We start from the raw sequence: 21,690 nt of genomic DNA on the forward strand, positions 1-21,690 counted from the left end.
AAGTTGCCTGTGTTCACGCCAACATCGAAGCAAAACTCCCCTTTTTAAATACGCTGCCCTGTGCTCGTTTGTGAAATTTGTAACATCTGGTGTAAAACATCTCTGCAGAGAGTGACACCATTGCATAGAGGTACTGGAAATAGAGCCCTTAATCTTCAGTGAAATTTAAAATACATTTTTGTCAATGCCAACGACAGAAATGCGATTTAGTAAATGGGAAACAATCTTCAAACACATTTAAATTTATTTCAATCACATTGAACGTATTTCATATGAAGTCAGGTGTGATGGATGGAGCGATTTGCTAGTTGCGCATTTACCAATTTGACGAAAGAATTATGTATTTTAACTCTATGCTCGGTTATTTGCTGAAAAGTTCCTCTATTGCCATAGTATTGATACTATTATGACACTGTTATTTCCACTGCTTTTATTTTTTTTTGGGCATCATCTCGTTGCAGCTTGATCACAAGAAACTCTCCTGAAGGGAGATGAGGAGCTTCATGTATTATTTTGCCACCTCTTGTGACATCCATAGGTGATTACAAACATTTTAGGTTAGGGATAAAATATTCAAGGCACAGCTCAGACACTGTCTTCATCAAATAACGAGCAATCCAAATAATGCATGTTGGAATTAAAGAATATGTAACACTGGACTTTTGTTTTTTCTCCCATCTTTTAATACAAAACCAAAGAGTAAACATACATACAGTCTCTTTGTCTTTTTTTTTTTAACAGCATGAGAAAATAAAAGTTCATGAAAGGTGAACTGGTGGGACTTCCAAAACACGGGACCCAGGAACACCTTAAAAATAGCAGTAATGAAATATCGGTATTGTATAATTGCACGAGGACTTTGACAGTAACTCACACCCGCCTGCGACCGCAACAATTCTATTTTTTTTTACGCGAAGTTCTTCATTCTCAAATAACCAACTAATACACATGCTTTTCTCTATTATTGCCTTTGATTACTTTATAGACATATTCTCTCATTTTTTAGTTTTAAATATCAATTTATATAAAAATTATTGTTCATTTGTATACCTTTTCACTTCCTTTGATCACAAACGTCCCAAATAGTCTACTCTACAACATTCTGAGATACTCACGGGAAGAGGCGTCCCATCACGTGGCATCGCTACAGCGACCACCTTCAACTTTAGGGCGGGGGGCTGTCGGTGGGGGTTTGGAGAGTTTAACATTGGCCCAACCTCTAATCGAGGACAGCAGAGGGAGGTGGGCGCGCGCAGCATTTTGGGCGGCGCACGTTACGCAGCATGGACCGAAACGGATTGTGCTGCCGCCGCTTACTCTTCTTACCGGCTCTTGGCGAGTCCGGGCCCGTGATGGACTTGCGGAAAGAGGTCTGGGCGATCAGTTTCCTCTCCTGCTCCTTGATCTTGCACTGCAGGTGGCTCTGGATGGCGAAGCCCAGAGACTCAGGGTCCACGGATGCGCCGTAGACTTCCCAGGTCATGCCCTGTTCGTCCCAGACCACGTCGTGGACGCTCTTCCGAGTGTTATTCTCATCATCGCTCTCCACCACTGCCGTCTGCTGGTTGCCATTGTCGGCCTCAGTTTCGAAGTCTTTTGTAACGTTTGGTTCCTCAGACTTGGATGAAGTTTTTGTGGTTGTGGATGGTTTGGTCTGGGTTGTAACAGCCTTATCTGCAAATCTGGGCCTGGCAAGGATGTCCTTGTTTTGGGATTCTCCTGATTTGGTGGCAGGTATTGCCACTATGCTTCTGTTCTCCGGTTCCTTGCGATTGCCATGTTGAATGTTGATCTGATACACCGGTTGGATACTGCTGAGAGGTGAGAGGCTTTCTTTAGGTTTGGTCCCCATTTTCGAGTCGACCACTGCAGCGGGGCACATTTCCGCCTCAACAATAAGCCTCTCTGTGGTGGACGGTGACTGCACATTTGTTGATGGTCCAATCTGCCGGAAGCCTAAACTCCCATCGGCCTGGTAGATGACAGTGAGGCTCTGCGCATCTTCGAGGGCGGCGACGTTGGGTCTGAAGGGCAGCAGGCTCAGGCTGGTGGACACGGCTTTGCAGCTAGTACCGGCTACCGCCTGGACCTCGGCGTCGCGGCCCCGCTCGACCGTGGTGGAAGGCAGTCGAGGGGAGGTCATCGTAGAAGCCTCTCTGTAGAGCTTACAGCGAGGCTCGGTCTGAGCATCCTGATCTTGAACTTGTTGTGTCACCTGAGGCAAATAAAGAGGGTCCTTCTGCAGGGGTACTGTCTTGTGTTTGTCTACAGGTACTTTGTCCATAGATAATTTGGCGATAGCTACTTTATCTATAGATACTTTGTCTATGGATACTTTGTCTACGGATACTTCTTTGATGTCCTGGCTGTTGGACGAAGTCAAAGTCGAGTTTCGTACGGGTGTAGTTTCCGTGCTTTTCTTGAGCTCGGTTGGCTCTTGAAGAGAAACGGAGACCCTTTGTTTGTGACTGGGATCCTTTGGATTCGAGATCTTCTTGTTTTTGTGACCAGAGATGCTCCCCGCTTCTGTCACTGTACCTGGTTCAGGCGCTAGGTGTGTCGAATCACGAGTACTGTTGGGGTTGGGTGAGTTATTCAGTGCCGCGGTTAAGACAGTAGCCTCGGCCTTGGGCGTTCTCACGTGGCAACCAGGACTCTTACAAACTTTGTCATCAGCCAGGCTTAACATGTTGCTAATGTTAGCATTAGCATCCCTTAGCTCTCCCGCTTCACCTGCACCTTTACCTATCGTGTCAACAGTCTTCTCAAGGGTACTAACAGGCACGACCGAAGCAGTTTGATCCTGATTGCAGCCGGGCGATGTGAGAGAAGCCTGGGATAGTTTCATGTTCGCCTCCGTGGTCCGGTGGGTATTTGACTCCTTACTGGCGAGCGAGTCTGCCGCAGCCAGCTGAGGCACCATCTGGACGGTCACTGTCCTTTTTGGGTTGGATCCCATGCTGGACGGCCACGTTCACGCTTGAATAGCTGGTGTAATCCAAATGTGTACTGTCCTATGGTGGGAGGGAAAAAAAACACCAAAAAAATAATCATTTAGAGCTGTTAACAACCACAACAAAGGTAACACAAGTGACCAAATAATGCACACCCGGTGCTGGCACATGCGTCCTTGAGCCCCTGTGCAAAATTTGATCTTGCGGTCCTCTGTTTTTGGCAGTAGTATTGACGATTAATCCTTCATACACCAACTAAATAATAAAAAATAAATAATTGTACTGCAGTCATGTTACACCGCAAGAGAGGATTCTAGAAAGTGTCATGTACTGTAGTTAATTAGTTTTGCTTTAAAAAAAAAAAAAGGAACAGCAGTCTGCAAAATATTTGCTGTTCCAGAAGTCCAACAAATAATATTATGACTTCAAATGCAAATAAAGAGTATTGAATAAAATAATCGGTGAAACGGAGCAAAGAAATAATGATGTAGCTGAAACAAGGTGACAGAAGTAGTTTAAAAGAACAATATTAAAGTTGGTTAATTAGTTAATTAGGTCTTAATATTATGTAAAACGGGTCAAAACTTTGTTTGAAAAAGAAAATCTAAATAAACTACTTTAAACTTTATGTTACATTACTCAGTTCTTCTTCTACTCCTACTAAAAAAAAAATAATAATAATATACTACTCCAGGGGGCATAGGTTAACTACACCTATTGGCAATGTCGTTCACGTGTCAACTGCTGTTGCCATAGAGATGGATGTCAATAGATAGATAGATAGATAGATAGATAGATAGATAGATAGATAGATAGATAGATAGATAGATAGATAGATAGATAGATAGATATAGATAGATAGATAGATAGATAGATAGATAGATAGATAGATAGATAGATAGATAGATAGATTCCATCAGATATTTTGTCATATTATTTGATGTATTAGATAGATAGATTCCATCAGCATTATCAATTTCATTGATGACATTATTGAAGGTGATCAGTTTCCTATCCCCCACACACAAACAGATCATTTTTCTTTTTCTTTTTCTTTTTTTTTTTTTTTTAATATAAAATTCAGTGATCGCATGATTAGAAACCATGAAAGAGACACACAACATGCGAGTGCCTTACTGGGCAGACATTTGAAACGTTTGTGTTTGCCCTCTCACTATTCATGCACTCGTCTGTCACCACAGTGCAAATATTGATGGGAAAACGCACCCTCGTAGCCTTTACATGCATTCGGCTTCAGTTTCATTCATCTTGTTGGCTCTGCTTTGCAGGAGGAAGAAATCACGCCATAAACACAAACATGCAATGTGAATTTTTCCTCCACCCCTACCCTCCACAACCCCCCCCCTCCCCTCCCTCCTGCAGATTTGACCTTGCGGGTGCACGCACCATCACGATAAAGCACCGCACTACTGTGTGGTTGTGCATCAGGGGTGCAGCGACAAAAGAGTGCGGGGTCGCTTACCTTGACGGCGGCGGCTGCGGTTGGGGCATCCGTGTCGGCCGGCGATGAGGAGGCTCGAAAAAGCCCTCGCACGAACGCCGAGAAACGCACACTGGGTGACATGAGCCACGCCCTCCCGCCGCCTGCCTGGAGCGGATTTTCCTTTTTCTTTAAGCGGGCCGGGGCTCCGCACACAGTTCGATATCAGCTGCAATGAGTCACCGCAAGCCCCCCCACGAAAAAAAAAAAGTGGCTGGTTGGAACCCTGTGCTTGCACGATGCATCAGACTAAACCCCCCAAAATAAGGTGATGAATGGATGAATGGGGATATTTTCTTCAGTTTTTGTTCCAGCAGTTTCATTCACCTGCAAGGGATTATCCTGACGTGGAATATGTCACATACAAACGGGGCAAATTATGACAAGGTGCAATATGCAACATGTGCCATCACCTTAATTGTGTAATATGTACATTTGTATATGCATAGTTTTCCCACTTTCATGTTTAAGATCATCAAACTAAACTCAACATAGTGTTGTTAAATGACCATTTAAAAAAAATACACTATTAAAATCTTCCTGGACTTAATTGTGTGGAGAAAATAAAGTAATATTGTCCTTGATAAATCCTGAATTAAATGTGGCTATTAATGTATATTTTGGACGGTTCGTCTTAACTGACCACTTGTGTTTGAAAAAAAAAATGCAGTTAGGCAAAATATATGAAAAACTTGTGAAAAACTAAAAACAAGTGCTGCTTCTACTATACATGTTTAAAAAAATGCACAGCGGTCCATATTACATTTTTGTTTCAACATAGGGAATAGAAATCAGTGTTTAATGTTGGAAAATATGTAATGAACCGATTATGAGATAAAATTATAGAATTGAATATTTTTTTTAAACTCCAATAGCCCCCAACGCACAACTAAAGTGAATGGATTGTATTGTCATATGCGTTACATAATTATTAAGACGCAAGCATCCAAAAGAAAAAGTTAAAAATGATTTTTGAACTGTCAGTTATAAAATATGGAGTACCCCTTTTCATAGCTCGGCACAAAGGAAAACAAAATACTTGAAAATATCTGTTGCACGTCACGTTTTGTTTCGTGACATTAGGTGGAATGATGTGGCACATTCACACACTTGTAATTTAAACGCAAAAGTTAGAGAATCCCGTGGCGTTATCTTGTGGTCGGTTTGGGAATTGAATATGATATGAAAATACACCTGGAGCAGCATTCGAGTAACACTGTGCTGCGTTCATGGCCATCACGTAAAACCGGCGGTTCAAATATTTGTGTCTCATTTATAAACTTTTAACTGACACAACGGCGTGCAAAACCAAAATGCTATGATATAACAAAGGTAGGTACAGAATGTATTCAATTATTTAAGGAGGTAATGAAAGAAAGAACGATAAAAAGAAGGGAAAACTATGCATGTGTGTTTTCTGGAGTCTGTCTATGGCGGAAGTACTTCCGGTTGCTCCAGGAAGTTCCACTTTGTCATGACTGCGTATTTGTCGACTCTTTTGGATACATTTTTATTTTGCTTGATCCTAGGATAATAACAAGGGTAAGACAAAAACATAATTTAAGGAAACACCGAGGTGGAAACAGGTTCAGCCGAGTGAGCTAAACTATTTCCAGGTTGGCTGGCCACGCTGACAAACCAACCTGTTGTCCGGATGACGCTTTAGTTTAGCGCTCGTAAATTTAGCAGCAAGCAAGTTTATTGATTTGTTCGGCTTATTCACTCGCAATAGACGCCACAATTTACTCACCTGCGTTTCGAACATTAGCACAAAATTTTCTAGTTTTTGCGAGCAGTTAGCATCGCCGCTAGCTCAAATTAGCGATCCCCACTGCGAAACACTCTGAATTTAATAACCAAATAGTTCAACATACATTTGTTTTAACGCCAGGAATATTACTGTTTGATCATTTAAATTTTGAGCCATATTTTTTTCCTCGTTGTTTTGAGACCAATTAATTTAACGCTACTACTTAACGTCATTCATATAACGCACGAAATATTAATTTTCTTAATACTGTAATTCAATAATAATAAGGAAACTACCAACCACCCTTTCATGTTTAAATTACAAACATATATATAAGAGATATATGAATTCATAATGCCTTTGAAGATCAGCCAATATTTTTCATATCCAATTTGTTATTTAATCATGATATTTTTTATGATTTTATTTGCTTGCCTAATTTAGTTTATTTTTCAGTGTTCACATGATGTAGAATCCTGAGATTTTGATTTATTGTGTGTATTGGAAATCAAAAACATTTATAATCTGCAAATTATTTTTCAGTTTCCATTTTTAGAATCACCGCCAGCGTTTTCTTGGCCAAGTATGTCAAAAGCACAATGAATTCATCTCTGGGAGTTGGAGCCATTTTAGTGCAATAGCAAACAAGACAACATGACAAAATATACATTTAGTATATAAACACAGTCGAGGTATTGACCAAAGTAACACCAGTAATGTGGTAAACTGATAGAGTGACAATTGTTCAAATAAGAGTTTCTGTGTTCTACCTTTGATTTGAGTTCAAATTCATCACTTTATTTTTCTCTGCTGACATTACAGGAAGTATGCTGATGCACATCTGGCAGTATGTGTACACAACCTACTTGAGGTACTGGATCAAGTGGATCCTCAGGCATGTGACGGGGACGTGTGAGCTGCAGAGGATATGCTCGAGATACCAGCCGGGGGCGGCCAGAACAATGAAAACGGGTAGAAAAAAAATGCTTATATGGATGTAGTATATAGAGCTTGTGCACCTACGTCATAAAATCACTTGACTTGCCATATTGGCGGTCAAACAAAGCATTGTTGCAACTTAATTCTGTTGAGCCGAAACGTAAATACATCTTATAGCACAACATTCAGAGATTTGTCTGATACCGTTAAACATTTAGAAGGTGATAATAAAAGAAGGTACGTGGAAAAATGAGAGACACTTGGCATAGAGGACCCATATTTAATGCCAAAATCAATGTTTTCGCTGGTAAGAAATTGGACTGTTAATTCGCTTCCGCTTGTCTTGGAAAACTGGATCTACACATGAATCTGGTGAGTAAGTCATCGAGATTTACACGGAAAAGTTTGAAAACGTATAAAAGTCTGGACGCATACGAATACTTTGTGACTGGATCTGTTCTCATCAGGAATAAATCCCACATAGTGACAGTTTTAACGGCTCGTGAACGCGGAAGAGTGTTCGGCGACGTGTTATCCTTTGCCGGAATCGATCTTCTCAGCTAGTATTCAATACAAATACCAATATTTAAATAAATGACCCCTGGTTTTACACAAACTATGATTGGGGGAAAAAAAAAAAAGAGGACAAGCGAGTCGGCTCCTCCGTAGCGTTTCCCAAGAAGTACTTATAATGCCAAGTTGGCTCATTTGAGAACAGTGCATTAAAAAAAACTAAGACAGAGTCGGCTCCTCCGTACACGAAGTGTGTTGCGGCCACACATTAATCTACGTAAACCTCTGTGTGACCGACGGTTTATTTTCTTTTTTAAATATGCATTGGACTCATTTGAGAATAATGCATATTTAAAAAAAAAAAAAAAGTCTGCCGGGGACAGGTTGGCCGCAACACGCTTCCATGTATGTTGGAAATGACTCCCTGTCTTTTGTTTTTTTTTAATATGCATTGTTCTCAAATGAGTCAACTTGGCATTATAAATACTTCTTGGTAATTTGAGATTGAGAAGAATAATTCCTACCTGAAATGAAATGATCGCTACGCAGGTGTGTGTATTTGGTCGGGCACCATCCATCACGTTTAATTGCCGAAGTCCATCAATATTTTCTCGTCTTTTCAGATGGTATTCCGTAGAATGATCTCTTTGAGCATCTGTCTCGGGCATTGTGAATATTCTGCTCCGGTTCAATGTCTCCCACGATGTCGAGCAGCTCTGTTTGACCGGCAATATGGCGCCGTGAAAATGGTGACGTCACGTGCACGACGTCTATTGTTGGGGTCCATAAAGCAGAATCCTCGCATCTCTTAAACCATCACATTTAAGGAAATAATTAAAAAGGCATGTTTATAGCACTATTAACAAAAAAGGAATTTTCAATGGATGCCGGCAATATAGTATTTGTGTTAATATTGATTTGTGTCTTATGACTGCATCTATGCCATTGCAGAATACTCCCTCAAGTCGTCGAAGAGCAAGGTAAGCAAGATAATGCGTATCTTGCTCGGTGTCAACAGTTTTGCTTAATCTAGCTGATGTAAGAAATGGCACAGTGGGGCTCCTTGAAACTCATGTCACAACACAATTATCAGCCGTGCAAAGGTCTGCACTGTTGACAGGATCCTTTCCTGATGTGTTTTGTCCACTCTCTGTCACTAGACACTACATTAGATACATTTGTACACTGGTGAAGAGATTCAGCAGAAAAGTTGACTTTTGTACATCACGTTTTAGTTTTTTTTTTACAGTTTTACGTTATTCCGTCTCCCTACGCAGCTTCTACGAGGTGCCGTGGAAAGCAGCAAGGAGCACTTGGGAAAACACGTGGAGCAAATCATGAAGGAAAAGAATATCAAAGTGCAGACAAATCTCCTGTAATGTCGCATTCATTTGAAAACGGACGAATCAAATGTCGTTACGTTGACATAACAGCTGCTTCCTTATTTCTAGTTTCAAGGAAAGCCTGCACACGTCACTCCTGCAGATAACGGGATACAAGAGCCTGTACGTTTCCGTGGAAGACGTCAGAAAGGAAACCTTCTGCCCGGAGAATGCGCGACACGAGGCCATGCTGTTGAAGGTGTGTAGAGGAAATATTGTGAAAAAATAATCTATCCGGGGTCGTGTTGTCATGACGCCCAAACTCCGATTTCTGTACTGCACAGTTATTTATTATAAGTGTATATATATATATATATATATATATATAGTTATTTATTTATTACTTTATTTATTTATTTATTACAGTTACAGTTATTGAAACAATAACTTAAACGTTCGATGTTCCGCCGCGTAATGCGAGAATTGTGCGTCTCCCTCAGCTTTGGCAGCTGCTTATGCCGAGCGTCGAGCTGGAGTCAAGGGTGACCAAGCAGTGGGGGGACATCGGCTTCCAAGGGGACGACCCCAAGACGGACTTCCGAGGAATGGGCATGCTGGGCCTCGTAAACCTTCTGTGAGTGACTTCTCCAGTGTGAAATTTTACAAGCGTCTCTTCTGCCAATCTGGACCTTTGATGTATTTTTTTGTTGTTGTTTTTGGTTCCTTCACAGCTTCTTTAGTGAGCACTACACACAAGAAGCTCGCCTGGTCCTGTCTCATGCCAACCATCCCAAACTGGGGTGAGACACAATCCCCTTTCACACTTTTACTGTTTTTCCACCCATCCCCCCCTCCCCGTTTCAAACAGCACTGACACGGATTGAGTGGAGAAAGAGTCAACACCCAGTTTTGCACATTCTGAGGTAGAATCGGAGGCAGAACGGTGATATTACATTCAGATAAGGGTTGCTGCTTTTTAAACACTAAAAAACTGGCGGGGTTGACTTTTAGTTTCAACTTAAGAGAGAGCGCGACCACTGCTCCCTCTAATTTTTTGCGTGTCTGAGCAAACATACTAAGCCCGTGAGCGACCCCTTTGACCACTGTGAGCAACATCAGACGTATGCACTGTGGTCAATCAGGGTCATCCATTGAAGTTAGACGGCTCATTAAAAGGTTCAATTTACATTCTCAGAACATTTTTGAGAACAATTTTGTGTTTGCAAACTTACATTGAAAATGTCAACAAACAAAAAAATACCATACTAACCAAACCAAGCCAACTATGAACTATAAATTTGAAATGTCGCTTCCAACTTTGTTTCATTTATTTTTTTAACCCACAATGATATCCCTGTCTGTTTTTCTTTGTGTAAAATTGAATTATTGCTTGCAGAATATCTTTAGCAATCCATGTTGAAAGCTGATGGATGCTCCCAAACAGTTTTAAGGTCCTTCTGTTGCCTCCTATATTTAAAATACAGAATTACCTTTTTGGGCAATGTATCATCTGTGCTTTCGTTCTCAATCAGGCTGTGCCAAAGTGGAATTTTAACATTACACACAATCCCATCCTGCACTTTCTACTTTGGCTTCAGACCAGACCTTTTTACTCAAAAAGAGAAAATCTCATCCAGTTTCACCACTTTTTCTTCCATTTCTCACATACTTTTACCATTAATATCGAGAGTAAACGTAAGCAGCGTGTCTAACTCTTTGCTCTACGTTGCCCAGACTGTGGTGTTAACTAAAGCTCTGGTGGTGGGCTGTGTTTGTAATTATGAGTGTACCCCTTTAAGAGCGGAGGTGGGCGTGGTCAGGTAAATTAGGAAGTAGAGTGTGGCTGAGCACCAGCTAGATGTGAGAGGCAGTGTGCTGCCGTGTTAAAAAAAAAAAAAAAAGACACCATGCTGTAGTTCACTGCGCTGGATCTATTTTCATGTGCGCAAATGCGCAGTTGCGCAGCTTAGAAGGAACATTGAGCGCGACTATGGAAATATAGTCTGTAAAAGATTGCATGATGCCGTGTGTAAGTGTATCTTCCAGTACATACTTGCTTGAAAATTGTTAATTTTATATGACGTTTGTGTGGAGAAGGCAGCAGTGTACGATTGGAGCCTGTTTTAGAGTGCCTGTAAAAGACATGAGACGATGTCTGATGGATATTCCAGGTACTCATACGCCATCGTGGGGATCAACCTGACAGAGATGACGTACAGCCTGCTGAAGAGCGGCGCTCTCAAAACTCATTTTTACAACACGGTGCCCGGTGCCCCCGAGCTACAACACTTTCATCAGCTTTACTGTGAGTACCCCGATAGGACTTTTGTGGTAAAAACTGCTACATGTTTGGAGTGTCTTTTTTTTGGAATGCTAAACATTGCCCTGGGGGCGGGGGGAGAAATACTTTGCCATCTTTATGAAATGATGGAAAACAATGCTTTCCGCGATCTGTGTACAAAAATTTTGGATGGCATGTCATTACATATGTACAATTTCCTCTTGGAAATATGTTGCCTCTTTTTGTGCAGCCTGTTGGAAATATTTGTGGAATCCTGGAAAATAGTCCAGTATGCATATGGAAAGCAATGCCCTGTAAATTTTGTGATTTTATCATTCGATTTTCACTGTTAAAAATATTGCATTTTTAAGTGCAAAATGGCGTCCATTTCCGCAGACTCTCCTAACGGCTTTATTTCTCAAAAATAATCCTATTTACAACAATAATTTGTCTTTTTCTGGTGCAATCTGGCGGACATATTTGTGAAATGCTGCAACAATGGTAAAGTATGTGTGGTATGTGAACAAAAAGCAGTGCGCTGTAATATTTTTCTAGCATTAAATATCCATTTGCAGGGGTATTTAAAAAAAAAAAAAAGCATTTTTAGTGTAGCACGTCAGCCGTTTTTGTGGAACATCTTTACTTTTGTGGAACATTCTCATCCTTGTATGAAATATGATGTTAAATCATTTTGGCAGGGGGAAATAATGAGTTTCTTGTACAACATTTCAGGCAATTTTGTGGAATGTTGGAAATTAACCCAGTAGCTGTCATTCGTGTACAAAAAATTTTTTTTAGCCTCACGTACTGTAGTATCCGTGTTTCTGGTTTTTGTGCAATACTGTATAATAGAAATGTATTTCATGTTGCCTAAACATTTTCTTCATGTGGTACGAATAGAATTTATCTGTTCAACTTTGTGGTATATTGCATGCCTTCACCTGTTGTATTAAAAAAAAAAAATGCTCAAGGCACGGAACTAAAAGCACTTCAGTATGTCTTGATTTTTTGCTCGTCTCCCGTGACAGGCTACCTGGCTTTTGAGTTTGATAAATTCTGGCTGGCGGAGGAGCCTGAAAGCATCATGCTGTTCAACCAGTACAGAGAGAAGTTCCACCACGTCGTCCGGACCCTCCTGAAGGATCCGCACGCGTCCCTCCAGCTGAGCTCTCCCCGTCTGCAAACTAACACTACAGCCAGCCTGGAAGCCAACTGAATGAGGCAGGAGGACAAACCTCTGGAAAATTTCCAGGTAACAGCCATATTGTGAATATTGTTACTAAGGTCCAAAGACACTTCAGCAGTGGAAAATGGTATTTATGTTTTGGTCATCTAACACCAATAAAATAATAGTAATAATGCAGCTAATGCACACAAGCAGTTACTTGGCCATCTCAGGACTTGGATACTTCTGTAATATTGTGATCAATGTTTTTTTTTTCTTCTTTTTTTTTTTTAAGACATTGTTTTATGTGTCCGCTCCGTTCGTCCATCCTTCCTTTTGGAATCCAAACTGTACAATAAAGGAGCACGCACACAGCTGAGTGTAAAAGATTATATTCATATAGTATTCATATAAACAGCTTTTACATGTTAGTACCTTGGACATTTGGGCACATTTTGGTCTTGGTATTAAAGTGCAAACATGTTCTTTCACCGTTAACACTCTCGTTGGACACAACAATTGGTACACTTAACTAATGCCTTAAAAAATAATCTCCAAGGGGAAAGGCTGTAGTTATATAGTTGGTAAACTAAAACATAACTTGTTTTGAGGAAAAAAAACAACAACATGAAATATGTTGATAAAGTAAACAATTACAAATGCCGTACATGACTGCAGTGTGCCCCAGATGAGGCTTTAGCCAAGTGGAACATCTCAGCAATTTATGGATCTCATATTTAATTATTTAAAATTTTGATTGAATATAACTCGTGTTTTCAGTATCAAATGTATTTGATATATTTATACAATAAAACAGTAATGATATGTTTATGGAGCAACAATATATCTCCATATTGTGTTTTAGAAATACAGTAAACAGGAGTAATGAGGTATTTTTAATATAAATACAATGTGATGTGTGATGACATGGTATATTTAATAATTTACAGATGTTATATACATTGTACAGTGGTACCTCAACTTGACTCCTTCAACATCTGAACAGTCACCCCACCGCTCATTTTCCACCACAAATTTTGGTACGAGCCGTAGATGGTTGAAGCAAACTTCCTAACAAGCAGGAGATATTGAGCCATTCCTCAAAAATGAGTGCTGTATGTAACCAAAAAACATAATTCACTAATGTTCATTTAGTTAATGTTAAAACACTCATGAAACGAGCATGGGTGTCGCAAACAAATGGTGTAGCAACACGTTAAGACAAACAGACCATATAGCAATACTCGCAGGGATATATTTGTTCTCTGTGAAAAATTACTGCTATTATTGCAGCTACTGATCTTAAGCGAGACTGTCGTATTTGCGAAGCAATAGCCTATGCTGACCCCAAGTGGAAATCTGCCCACGGCATGTAGACCAGGAGCAGAATAACATCAATGAGCATGAAATCATGAAGTCATGCTGCAGAAATTGTGTAGTCCTTTACATTCGTTTTAATTATTATTACATGTTTTTTAAGAGTACATTACAGTACAATGCTATCTTCTTATTAATAAAACACGTTACATTTTTTTTGGGTGGTGTTTAATGACATTTTCATTCATCTCAGTGGGGAAAGAGTTTTGAGTTACAAACATGGTTGCAGAACAAATTTAGCTTGTAAGTTAAGGCACCACTGTATCATATTCTACTCATTTATTTTTAAAGTTGTATTTACTATCCATCCATCCATCCGTTTTCTGAGCCGCTTATCCTCATGAGGGTCGCGGGAGTGCTGGAGCCTTTCCCAGCTGCCATTGGGCAGGAGGCAGGGTGAATTGGTTGCCACCCAATCGCAGGGCACATGGAGACAGACAAGAGTCGCACTCACAATCACGCGTAGGGGCAATTTAGAGTTTTTGGGATGTGGGAGGAAACCGGAGTGCCCGGAGAAAACCCGCGCAGGCACGGGAGAACATGTAAACTCCACACCGGCGGGGCCGGGATTTGAACCCCGGTCGTCAGAACTGGGAGGTCGACGCTTTACAGCTGCACCACCATGACGCCTGTATTTATTATTATTTATTTATTAATATTTTTCAAAACAAAATATTTTAGACTAAAATCCAGTCAAATATATTTTGAACTGTAATTAATGTACTTCAAAATATTCAAGACTAATTTGTTGCATTCATTACACTGATAGTCAATAAATTGCGCTCTCCTAAAATGTAATTTTAGAAATATTTTTGTATGATAAATACTCAATAAATTATTTATTTTGCCCAGTATTCTCTCTGGGAGGGGTACTGAGTGTACCTAATGTTGTGTCTGGTGCGTTCATGTTTAGTTGGAGGCGTCAAATCGCTTCTTGGTCACCATCATGGCGCGCTTGATTTGCTCGAAGGAGACGAACATGACCACGTTCCATGAGCCGAGCCTTAGGAAGGACGGCACAAAGCTGAAAAACACAAAACAGGGGAAAAAAAAAAGGTTTTTGTACTACTTTTTTTCAGACCGATACTCGTCTGAGTATTCCCTCTTGAGGACTTACTGTTTCCAAGTACCAGTATAACTAGTACTTTTGATACATGAACTTTTCTAAATTTTGAAGCGGGGATTGTCTGGGAGTGGCTGACCAAAATTAAAAAATTGTGAATGGGGGGGGGTGTAAAACCCATCTGCACCCCACCCCCCATCTTGAAAACCACCACTTATCGATGGCTGGTATCCCCAACCTTCAGCTGTACCCAATTTCTTTGAAATAAGGCAGGTATCCCGTACTCCCCTGTCTGTAAATTATTATTACTACTGTATTTATATGAAATTCAATATCATAGAGTGCTATTTTTCCATCAGGCAGACTGGAACAGATTAATAGCATTTCCGTTAATTTCAATTGGGAAACATGATTTGAGACCCGGCGGCACGGTGGATCAGCTGGTAAAGCGTTGGCCTCACAGGTCTGAGGACCCTGGTTCGAGGACGATCGGGTTCTCCGTGGGTTTTCTCTGAGGACTCCGGTTTCCTCCCACATCCCAAAAACATGCGACATTAACTGGACATTCTAAATTGCCCCTAGGTGTGATTGTGAGTGCGGCTGTTTTGTCTCGATCTGCCCTGCGATTGGCTGGAAACTAGTTCAGGGTGTACCCCACCTCCTGCCCGTTAACAGCTGGCATTGGTTACCATCACTCCCACAAACCTCGTGAGGATAAGCGGCTCAGAAACTCAATATTATTGTTATGTATTATAAAATATATATTAAAATAGATTTCATTACAGTTATCTGATATTAGCTTGATTTAATTTGGAGTTGTGATTGTGAGTGCGGCTGATGTCTGTCTCTACGTGCCCTGCGATTGCCTGGCAACCAGTTGAGGGCGTGCCCCGCCTCCTGCCTGATGACAGATGGGGTAGTCTCCAGCACTCCCTGCGACCCTTGTGAGGATAAGCAGCAAAGAAAGTGGATGGATGAGCAATATCATAGAGTCCAATTTTTCCATCAGGCAGACTGGAACAGATTAACAGCATTTCCATTCATTTCAATTGGGACACATGATTTCAGAGCCACACAGACACCGAACGATTTAATCCCAAGGTGCCGCTATAGTATTAAAGTAGTTGAACGGCTGGGTACAGGTCGACTGTACTACAGTAGTGTGCAGAATTGTACTTCGTGAGTGCAAAAAGCGTACTAGTAGTATGTGACTGACATGCTCCCAGAGCTTTGCCTCACTCACCCCTTGTAGAAAGCCGTGGGCCCCTCTTTGGTCAACATGGTCCAGGCGCAGTTGATAGCGCTGCGGTACTGACCCGGAGGCGAGTTCATGTACCTGGTCTTCACCACGTCGACCGGGGAGGCGATCACCGTGGTGACGAAGCCGGCGCCGAAGGCCGACACAAAGTGACACGGCAGGTTGTCTGTAGGGGAGGGGGGGGGGACATCACTGACAGTCTTATCAGCTGGAGGGTGTGAGGGCCTCGGGCCAATGGGCTGCCTCCGTGCGTGCGTCACCTGACATGAGCCTGTGTCGCAGGATGGCCTCTTTGATGAGGTCGTAGGTCACCAGCTCGGTGCAGTTGACCAGCGCGTTCCTTGTGATGTTGGGCAACGTTCCTGGTGGGAAGATTTTCGCAATTGCTAATTGGCAGTGAAAGTGATCCAAAATCAAATTAATGTCAGGAAAGCCCCCAAAATGTAGAAATGAATACAATAATAATAGATAAAAACGTTTAAACGTTCACATTCCAAGTTTTGCTTTGAATTATGTTTGCTCCCTTTTTGGATCAACGGTGTCGAAATAATAAACATTCAAGGACAGTAAGTAAACAGTAAAAACGTCCATCTATCCATTTTCTGAGCCGCTTATCCTCACAAAGGTCGCGAGAGTGCCGGAGCCTATCCCAGCTGTGATAGGGCAGGAGGCGGGGCACGCCCTCAACTAGTTGCCAGCCAATCGCAGGGCACATACAGACAGACAGCTGCACTCACAATCACACCTCCAATTTAAATCTAGCTAATATCAGATAACTGATAATGAAACATGATTCTATTTTAATATATATTTTATAATACATAGTAATAATAACGAGTGTTCCAGACTGGGGGTTTTGTTTGCTTTTTCAAACTTTGAGCACTTTTTGAAGAATTGTGTTGAAATGATAATAATTAAAGAATTCTGCCTGATAGTAAACAGTTAAAAATAAAACAAAAAAAAAATGAAATTTTTTATTTTTCTTACCCAGTTTTTTTAAATTCACATCTCCATAAACAATATAATATGAAATTAACACCAATTATACTTTAATAGTGATGAAAATGCATTGAAATATTTGTATATTTTAAAAACTGCATTTTTTTTTTTTGTAATTTACTTTTTTTTATATATATACCGTATTTTCCCACACTATAAGGCACACCTAAAATCCTTTAATTTTCTCAAAAACCGACGGTGCGCCTTATAATCCGGTGCGCCTTATATATGGATCAATGTCGAGCGTTTAGTGCAGCTCCATCTAATGGATGCATAACGTAACTTCAGCCTCTACTGTAGCGTCTATTCCATGCGCCTTATAATGCAGTGCGCGTTATATATGAAAAAAAAAAAGTCTTGAAACAGGCCATTCCTTGAAGGTGCGCCTTATAAAGCGGTGCGCCTTATAGTGCGAAAAATACAGTATATTGCTAACATATACCGTGATGCACCATCATCAACAAAACGCCACCCCAGTATCATATTCAATGGCTGGTTTATTACTTTGTCAATAATTACAGTGGCAAAATATGGCGCCAGCGCTAGCCGTTCACCGATTTTGCACTCTCGCTGTACCAAAAACGCACCGGATCACTGCCCAAAAACCGAGCTCCAGAATATACCGGATTACCTGTTCCCTCTCGTCCCCGGTAAAGCAATATTTTTGTCGTAGCCACAACACCTTTCCAGAGTCCGCGCAGTCCTTCGTTGCGGAAGATGTGCTTGTAGGCCTGCATGGTGCCGCTGTAGCGCCGAGCCACTCCGTCCAGGTTCATCTGGGCCTGGAACCTCACCTTGACCACGTCGGTGGGCTGAGCGAACGACACCGCCATGGCGCCCGTCGTGCAGCCGGCCAGGATTCGCATTACCACGCCGGCATCTGTAGACGGACGCACAGGGAATGACAAAACTTACATTTTGCAAGGCGCCGGACAAAATCTCTCGGGGAAAAATGGCCAAATGGGTCCTAACGTGGCCGCTCGAAAACAAAATGGCATACTTGCTGTCGATTCGGGCGCAGGTTCGCGCAGTGAAAATCCGTTTTCATGTCAAACATTTCTCAAAATCTGCTTTCACAATCGACAGACCAATCATCGTTATTTGCAGCCCCATTTTCAAGCGTTTCGAGGCAAATTTGGGCAACGGCGCTCGGGCGCCGACATCAAAACCTCGCTTACTCTCTGCTCCTCCCGTGTAGAAGTCCCTGACGTTGTCGTAGAGGCCGATTCGCACCGAGGCGAAGCACACCTGCCTCTGCAGGCCCGCCACCAGCCCGTTGTACAGCGCGCGCGGACCCTCGGTGCGGATCATGGTGCTGATGGTGCCGAACACGCCTCTGTAGCGGATGGCCTTGGCCTCCGCCGCCGCCACCTTCTTCTCCCCTTGGATCTGAACCCAAGAAACACGTGGGGTGCGCTCGCTGTAGCCAACCGCGTGGTCGCGGAAACGCACGCCGGCATCGATTTACCTGTAGTCTCACTTTGGCCGTGTCCAGGGGAAAGGTGACGATGTCGGCGATGCACGCCGCCGCCCCCGCGCTGGCCATTTTCACCCCGAGAGGAGGGGGCACGTCTGAGGGTTTCAGGCCCACCATGTCGCCTGCAATCTAAAAATCACACACACATGCGCGAGGAATAGACCTCCACTCCAAAAGGGTTGTTGTTGCGTACAGGATGGCAGCAAAGCACTTTTTCTTTCTATTAGACATGGCTACGGCCCAACTAAATGAAGTTCCTCCACTCGCTTCCTGGTACCAGAGCAATATTTTTTTTCTATTAAAAACATCGTACAGTATACTGAAGCACAAAATCAGGATTTTTTTCATATTTATTTTTTTGCAACCCATCGTCCGTTCTTGAAAAGTTGGGGGAAAAAAAATACACAAATTGTAACTAATTCACTAATCCTGAACAACGAATATGCGGTCATTCGCTGTAACATTTATGACAGTATTTTACCTGTTGAATGCAGTACCCCCAACATAACTTGTTCACTTACCTCTGAGTATTATACATAGAACGATACTTACCCGTTGCTAACATTTTTTTTGTGCTTGTATTTATGATATTCATACAATAAAGTATTGTATATTATTTTCTAATGTGTTATCTTTGTGGTTCAGTAAAAACTCCAAAACCAGGTCTGACTCCCATGAGATTTACGTATTCAACTGACTGGAACACAACACTCGCAAAGTAATTTTGTTCAGTAAAATTGGTAATCGGTATCAATGACTACTCGACTGAATACTCGTAGTGGTCTGAAAAACGAGGTATCTGGGGAAGCATATAAAAGTGATGCAGTAGCACACAAAAGTAACGCTACACCCTGTCAATTTGTAGCCTGTGTCCATCCATTTTCTTTGCCCCTTATCCTCACAAGGGTCGCTGAGAGTCCTGTAGCCTATCCCAGCTGTCAACGGGCAGGAGGCAGGGTGCACCCTGAACTGGTCGCCAGCCAATCGCAGGCCACATGGAGACAAACAGTCACAATCACACCGAGGGGCAATTTAGAGGTTCCAATTAATGTAGCATGTTTTTGGGATGTGGGAGGAAACCGGAGTTCCCGGAGAAAACCCACGCAGGCACGGGGGAGAACATGCAAACGCCACACAGGCGATGTCGGGATTCAAACCTGGGACCTCAGAACTGTGAGGCCAACGCTTTACCACCTGAGCCCACCGTGCCGCCTGTAGCTTGTATAATAGTGTAAATTTGTTTTCCCCCATTATATTAACGCAACACATAATGTCAAAAGTGCTGGCAACAAAAGTGAGTACACCCCCACGTGAAAAGTAGTTAACGGAATGCGGTGATGTGCAATGAGAGCGGCAACTCGTCGGATTACACAGAATTTGGTTTGATCACGTGCAAAGAATCAATCTTTGTGCATCAATCGACGCTAGCCAGAGGCCGAACAATTTGTTATTATGACCATGTTATTGGTTATTAATTATAACGGAAGTTGCAATCAACATGTAGGTATTCTTGTTGTCATTCATAAAACAGAATAATAACTTTGTGTCCAACTAAATATAGCATTTGTGAGTACATTTTAGAAATTGATGTATCATTTTTGTGACATTTTTGCTTATTGGCGTACCGTTTTTTTTTTTTTTTTCCTGGAAAATGTGTGCCTTTGTTCACGAAAGGCTTAGGGAACACTAATTCGAACCGCCTTAAAGTATGAACATAAATTGCATTTAAAAAAAAAAAAAAAAAAGTTGACTTACATGGCGTGAAATGTGGATTCTCGCGAGTCCCCAGGCAGGATTAGCAGATTGTAATCCATAAAGGTCAGGTAGGATGTGGTTTGGCACTGCTATTTATGTACCCCCCCCCCAACCCCGAGTGTCCCCCCCCACAGCTTCTCTATCTCGGACGTCTTTGTGAAACACGACGAGGGAGGCGTTACTTACAGTGTCCCCCGGAGTCAAAAGTCCAGCCACTGTCAAAAAGTCAATGTTCAATTGAGCACTCTTCCGACAAACAAAGTCGTCATTGGCCTACTGCGCCACCGCCCCCCCCCCCCCCCCCCCCAACACGATACTCCCACACCTCCACCTCTGGAAATATCTGTCATTGACATATTATTCGCAAAATTTCATCCCCCTTTCATTCATTCGTATTATCGTTAACATTTTTTGTTTAAACACAACTAGAGGCTTAGACAATGTGTTTGTAACCGTGTCCACATTTTCTTTGCTTTTTTTAAAATTTCATTTTCTTTTATTTTGAAAGGCGTTACGGCGATGAAGGTAAAAGTTGTGACTGAAGTTCACAGTGGAACAGATAAGAGATTTTTTTTTTTTTTCATCATCGCAGCACGTTGTCCTGCTTTCATAATACATTGCGCCACAGTCATACTAGAATAACAAAAAAAAAAGATGTACAGTGGATATGAAGAAAAAATTTACAACCCAAGATAACACAAGTTATGATTACAAAAATGTCACCAAAAGCCTCCGAGAAGGTCTTCATTTAATTCATCTGTGGCGTTTTAAATGGTGACAAATGTATGCTGACTTCCATTTAACATGTTTGAATGTGACTCACAACACAGTCATAACCCAGTTATAAGAGGGTGTGCACACTTGTGCAACCGCATTATTTCTATTTTTAATCACCCTCTCAATGTCATTTTTCATTTGAATTCTAGAGGTAATTAAGGTAAGTATTTATCTTGGTCTTAATCTAAAAAACGTGCTATTTGAACAAGGGGTGTGTAGACTTTATAAATCTACTGTACATGAAAAAGGTGCTAAGATTGCAACACATGGCCTGTCGTGTTTATTAATCAATTATGAATGAATCTATGTATTGTACTCTGGGAGATTGTTTTAAATGTAGTTAAATACTGTTTTATTTTTATATTTACATTATTATGATCATTATTACTGATTATTTTTCCAACATATAGACCCCGATGATTATATTGAAAGTAATTATTTACTTCTATTACATTTAAATAACTTGTATTTTTTATATTTTTATAATATTTTGTAAATTTGATAATTGAAAAAAATTTCAGTTGCTTTTTTTAAAAAACTAGAATTGTTACTGAGAAAA

The 21,690-nt window shown here is 41.4% G+C and overlaps 3 protein-coding genes across 5 annotated transcripts; 1 reads left to right on the plus strand and 2 right to left on the minus strand.

Annotated features, from left to right (window-relative positions):
* Positions 1-805: 805 nt before the first annotated feature.
* On the minus strand, positions 806-4,549 carry gprin3b (GPRIN family member 3b). Its single transcript, XM_061830227.1, has 2 exons — positions 4,438-4,549; positions 806-3,014 (listed from the first exon to the last, which is right to left on the minus strand). Exon 2 carries the CDS (start codon positions 2,957-2,959, stop codon positions 1,220-1,222), a length of 1,740 nt encoding a protein of 579 aa, XP_061686211.1. The 5' UTR covers positions 2,960-3,014; positions 4,438-4,549; the 3' UTR covers positions 806-1,219.
* Positions 4,550-5,876: 1,327 nt separating this feature from the next.
* On the plus strand, positions 5,877-12,905 carry elmod2 (ELMO/CED-12 domain containing 2). Of its 2 annotated transcripts, none has more exons than XM_061830159.1 (9): positions 5,877-5,997; positions 7,028-7,177; positions 8,609-8,637; positions 8,935-9,032; positions 9,109-9,238; positions 9,480-9,613; positions 9,711-9,779; positions 11,151-11,284; positions 12,289-12,796. In XM_061830159.1, exons 2-9 carry the CDS (start codon positions 7,033-7,035, stop codon positions 12,474-12,476), a joined length of 927 nt encoding a protein of 308 aa, XP_061686143.1. In that variant the 5' UTR covers positions 5,877-5,997; positions 7,028-7,032; the 3' UTR covers positions 12,477-12,796. The 2 variants fall into 2 exon arrangements, with proteins under 2 accessions (XP_061686143.1, XP_061686144.1); XM_061830160.1 differs by lacking the exon at positions 5,877-5,997 and adding an exon at positions 6,004-6,071 and having other exon boundaries at positions 12,289-12,905.
* Positions 12,906-13,107: 202 nt separating this feature from the next.
* Positions 13,108-20,443, minus strand: ucp1 (uncoupling protein 1). Of its 2 annotated transcripts, XM_061830158.1 has the most exons (6): positions 18,591-20,288; positions 18,301-18,511; positions 17,805-18,002; positions 16,384-16,485; positions 16,109-16,289; positions 13,108-14,826 (listed from the first exon to the last, which is right to left on the minus strand). In XM_061830158.1, the coding sequence occupies exons 1-6, from the start codon at positions 18,714-18,716 to the stop codon at positions 14,712-14,714; spliced, it is 933 nt and encodes a 310-aa protein (XP_061686142.1). In that variant the 5' UTR covers positions 18,717-20,288; the 3' UTR covers positions 13,108-14,711. The 2 variants fall into 2 exon arrangements, with proteins under 2 accessions (XP_061686142.1, XP_061686141.1); XM_061830157.1 differs by adding an exon at positions 20,355-20,443 and having other exon boundaries at positions 13,108-16,289; positions 18,301-18,728.
* Between the last annotated feature and the right edge of the window lie 1,247 nt (positions 20,444-21,690).

Source organism: Syngnathoides biaculeatus, chromosome 9 (genome assembly GCF_019802595.1).
Source record: "Syngnathoides biaculeatus isolate LvHL_M chromosome 9, ASM1980259v1, whole genome shotgun sequence".
NCBI classification, from domain to species: Eukaryota; Metazoa; Chordata; class Actinopteri; order Syngnathiformes; family Syngnathidae; genus Syngnathoides; species Syngnathoides biaculeatus.

Excerpts from the sequence above, each read along its gene's own strand:
- gprin3b (XM_061830227.1), bottom strand. The coding sequence starts at position 2,959 with ATGGGATCCAACCCAAAAAGGACAGTGACCGTCCAGATGGTGCCTCAG.
- elmod2 (XM_061830159.1), top strand. The coding sequence starts at position 7,033 with ATGCTGATGCACATCTGGCAGTATGTGTACACAACCTACTTGAGGTAC. Across the intron at positions 7,178-8,608 it reads GGCCAGAACAATGAAAACGG|AATACTCCCTCAAGTCGTCG; the intron begins GTAGAAAAAAAA and ends ATGCCATTGCAG. Across the intron at positions 9,239-9,479 it reads ACGAGGCCATGCTGTTGAAG|CTTTGGCAGCTGCTTATGCC; the intron begins GTGTGTAGAGGA and ends CGTCTCCCTCAG.
- ucp1 (XM_061830157.1), bottom strand. The coding sequence starts at position 18,716 with ATGGTGGGCCTGAAACCCTCAGACGTGCCCCCTCCTCTCGGGGTGAAA. Across the intron at positions 18,003-18,300 it reads CTACACGGGAGGAGCAGAGA|ATGCCGGCGTGGTAATGCGA; the intron begins GTAAGCGAGGTT and ends GTCCGTCTACAG. Across the intron at positions 16,290-16,383 it reads GCGACACAGGCTCATGTCAG|ACAACCTGCCGTGTCACTTT; the intron begins GTGACGCACGCA and ends CCTCCCCTACAG.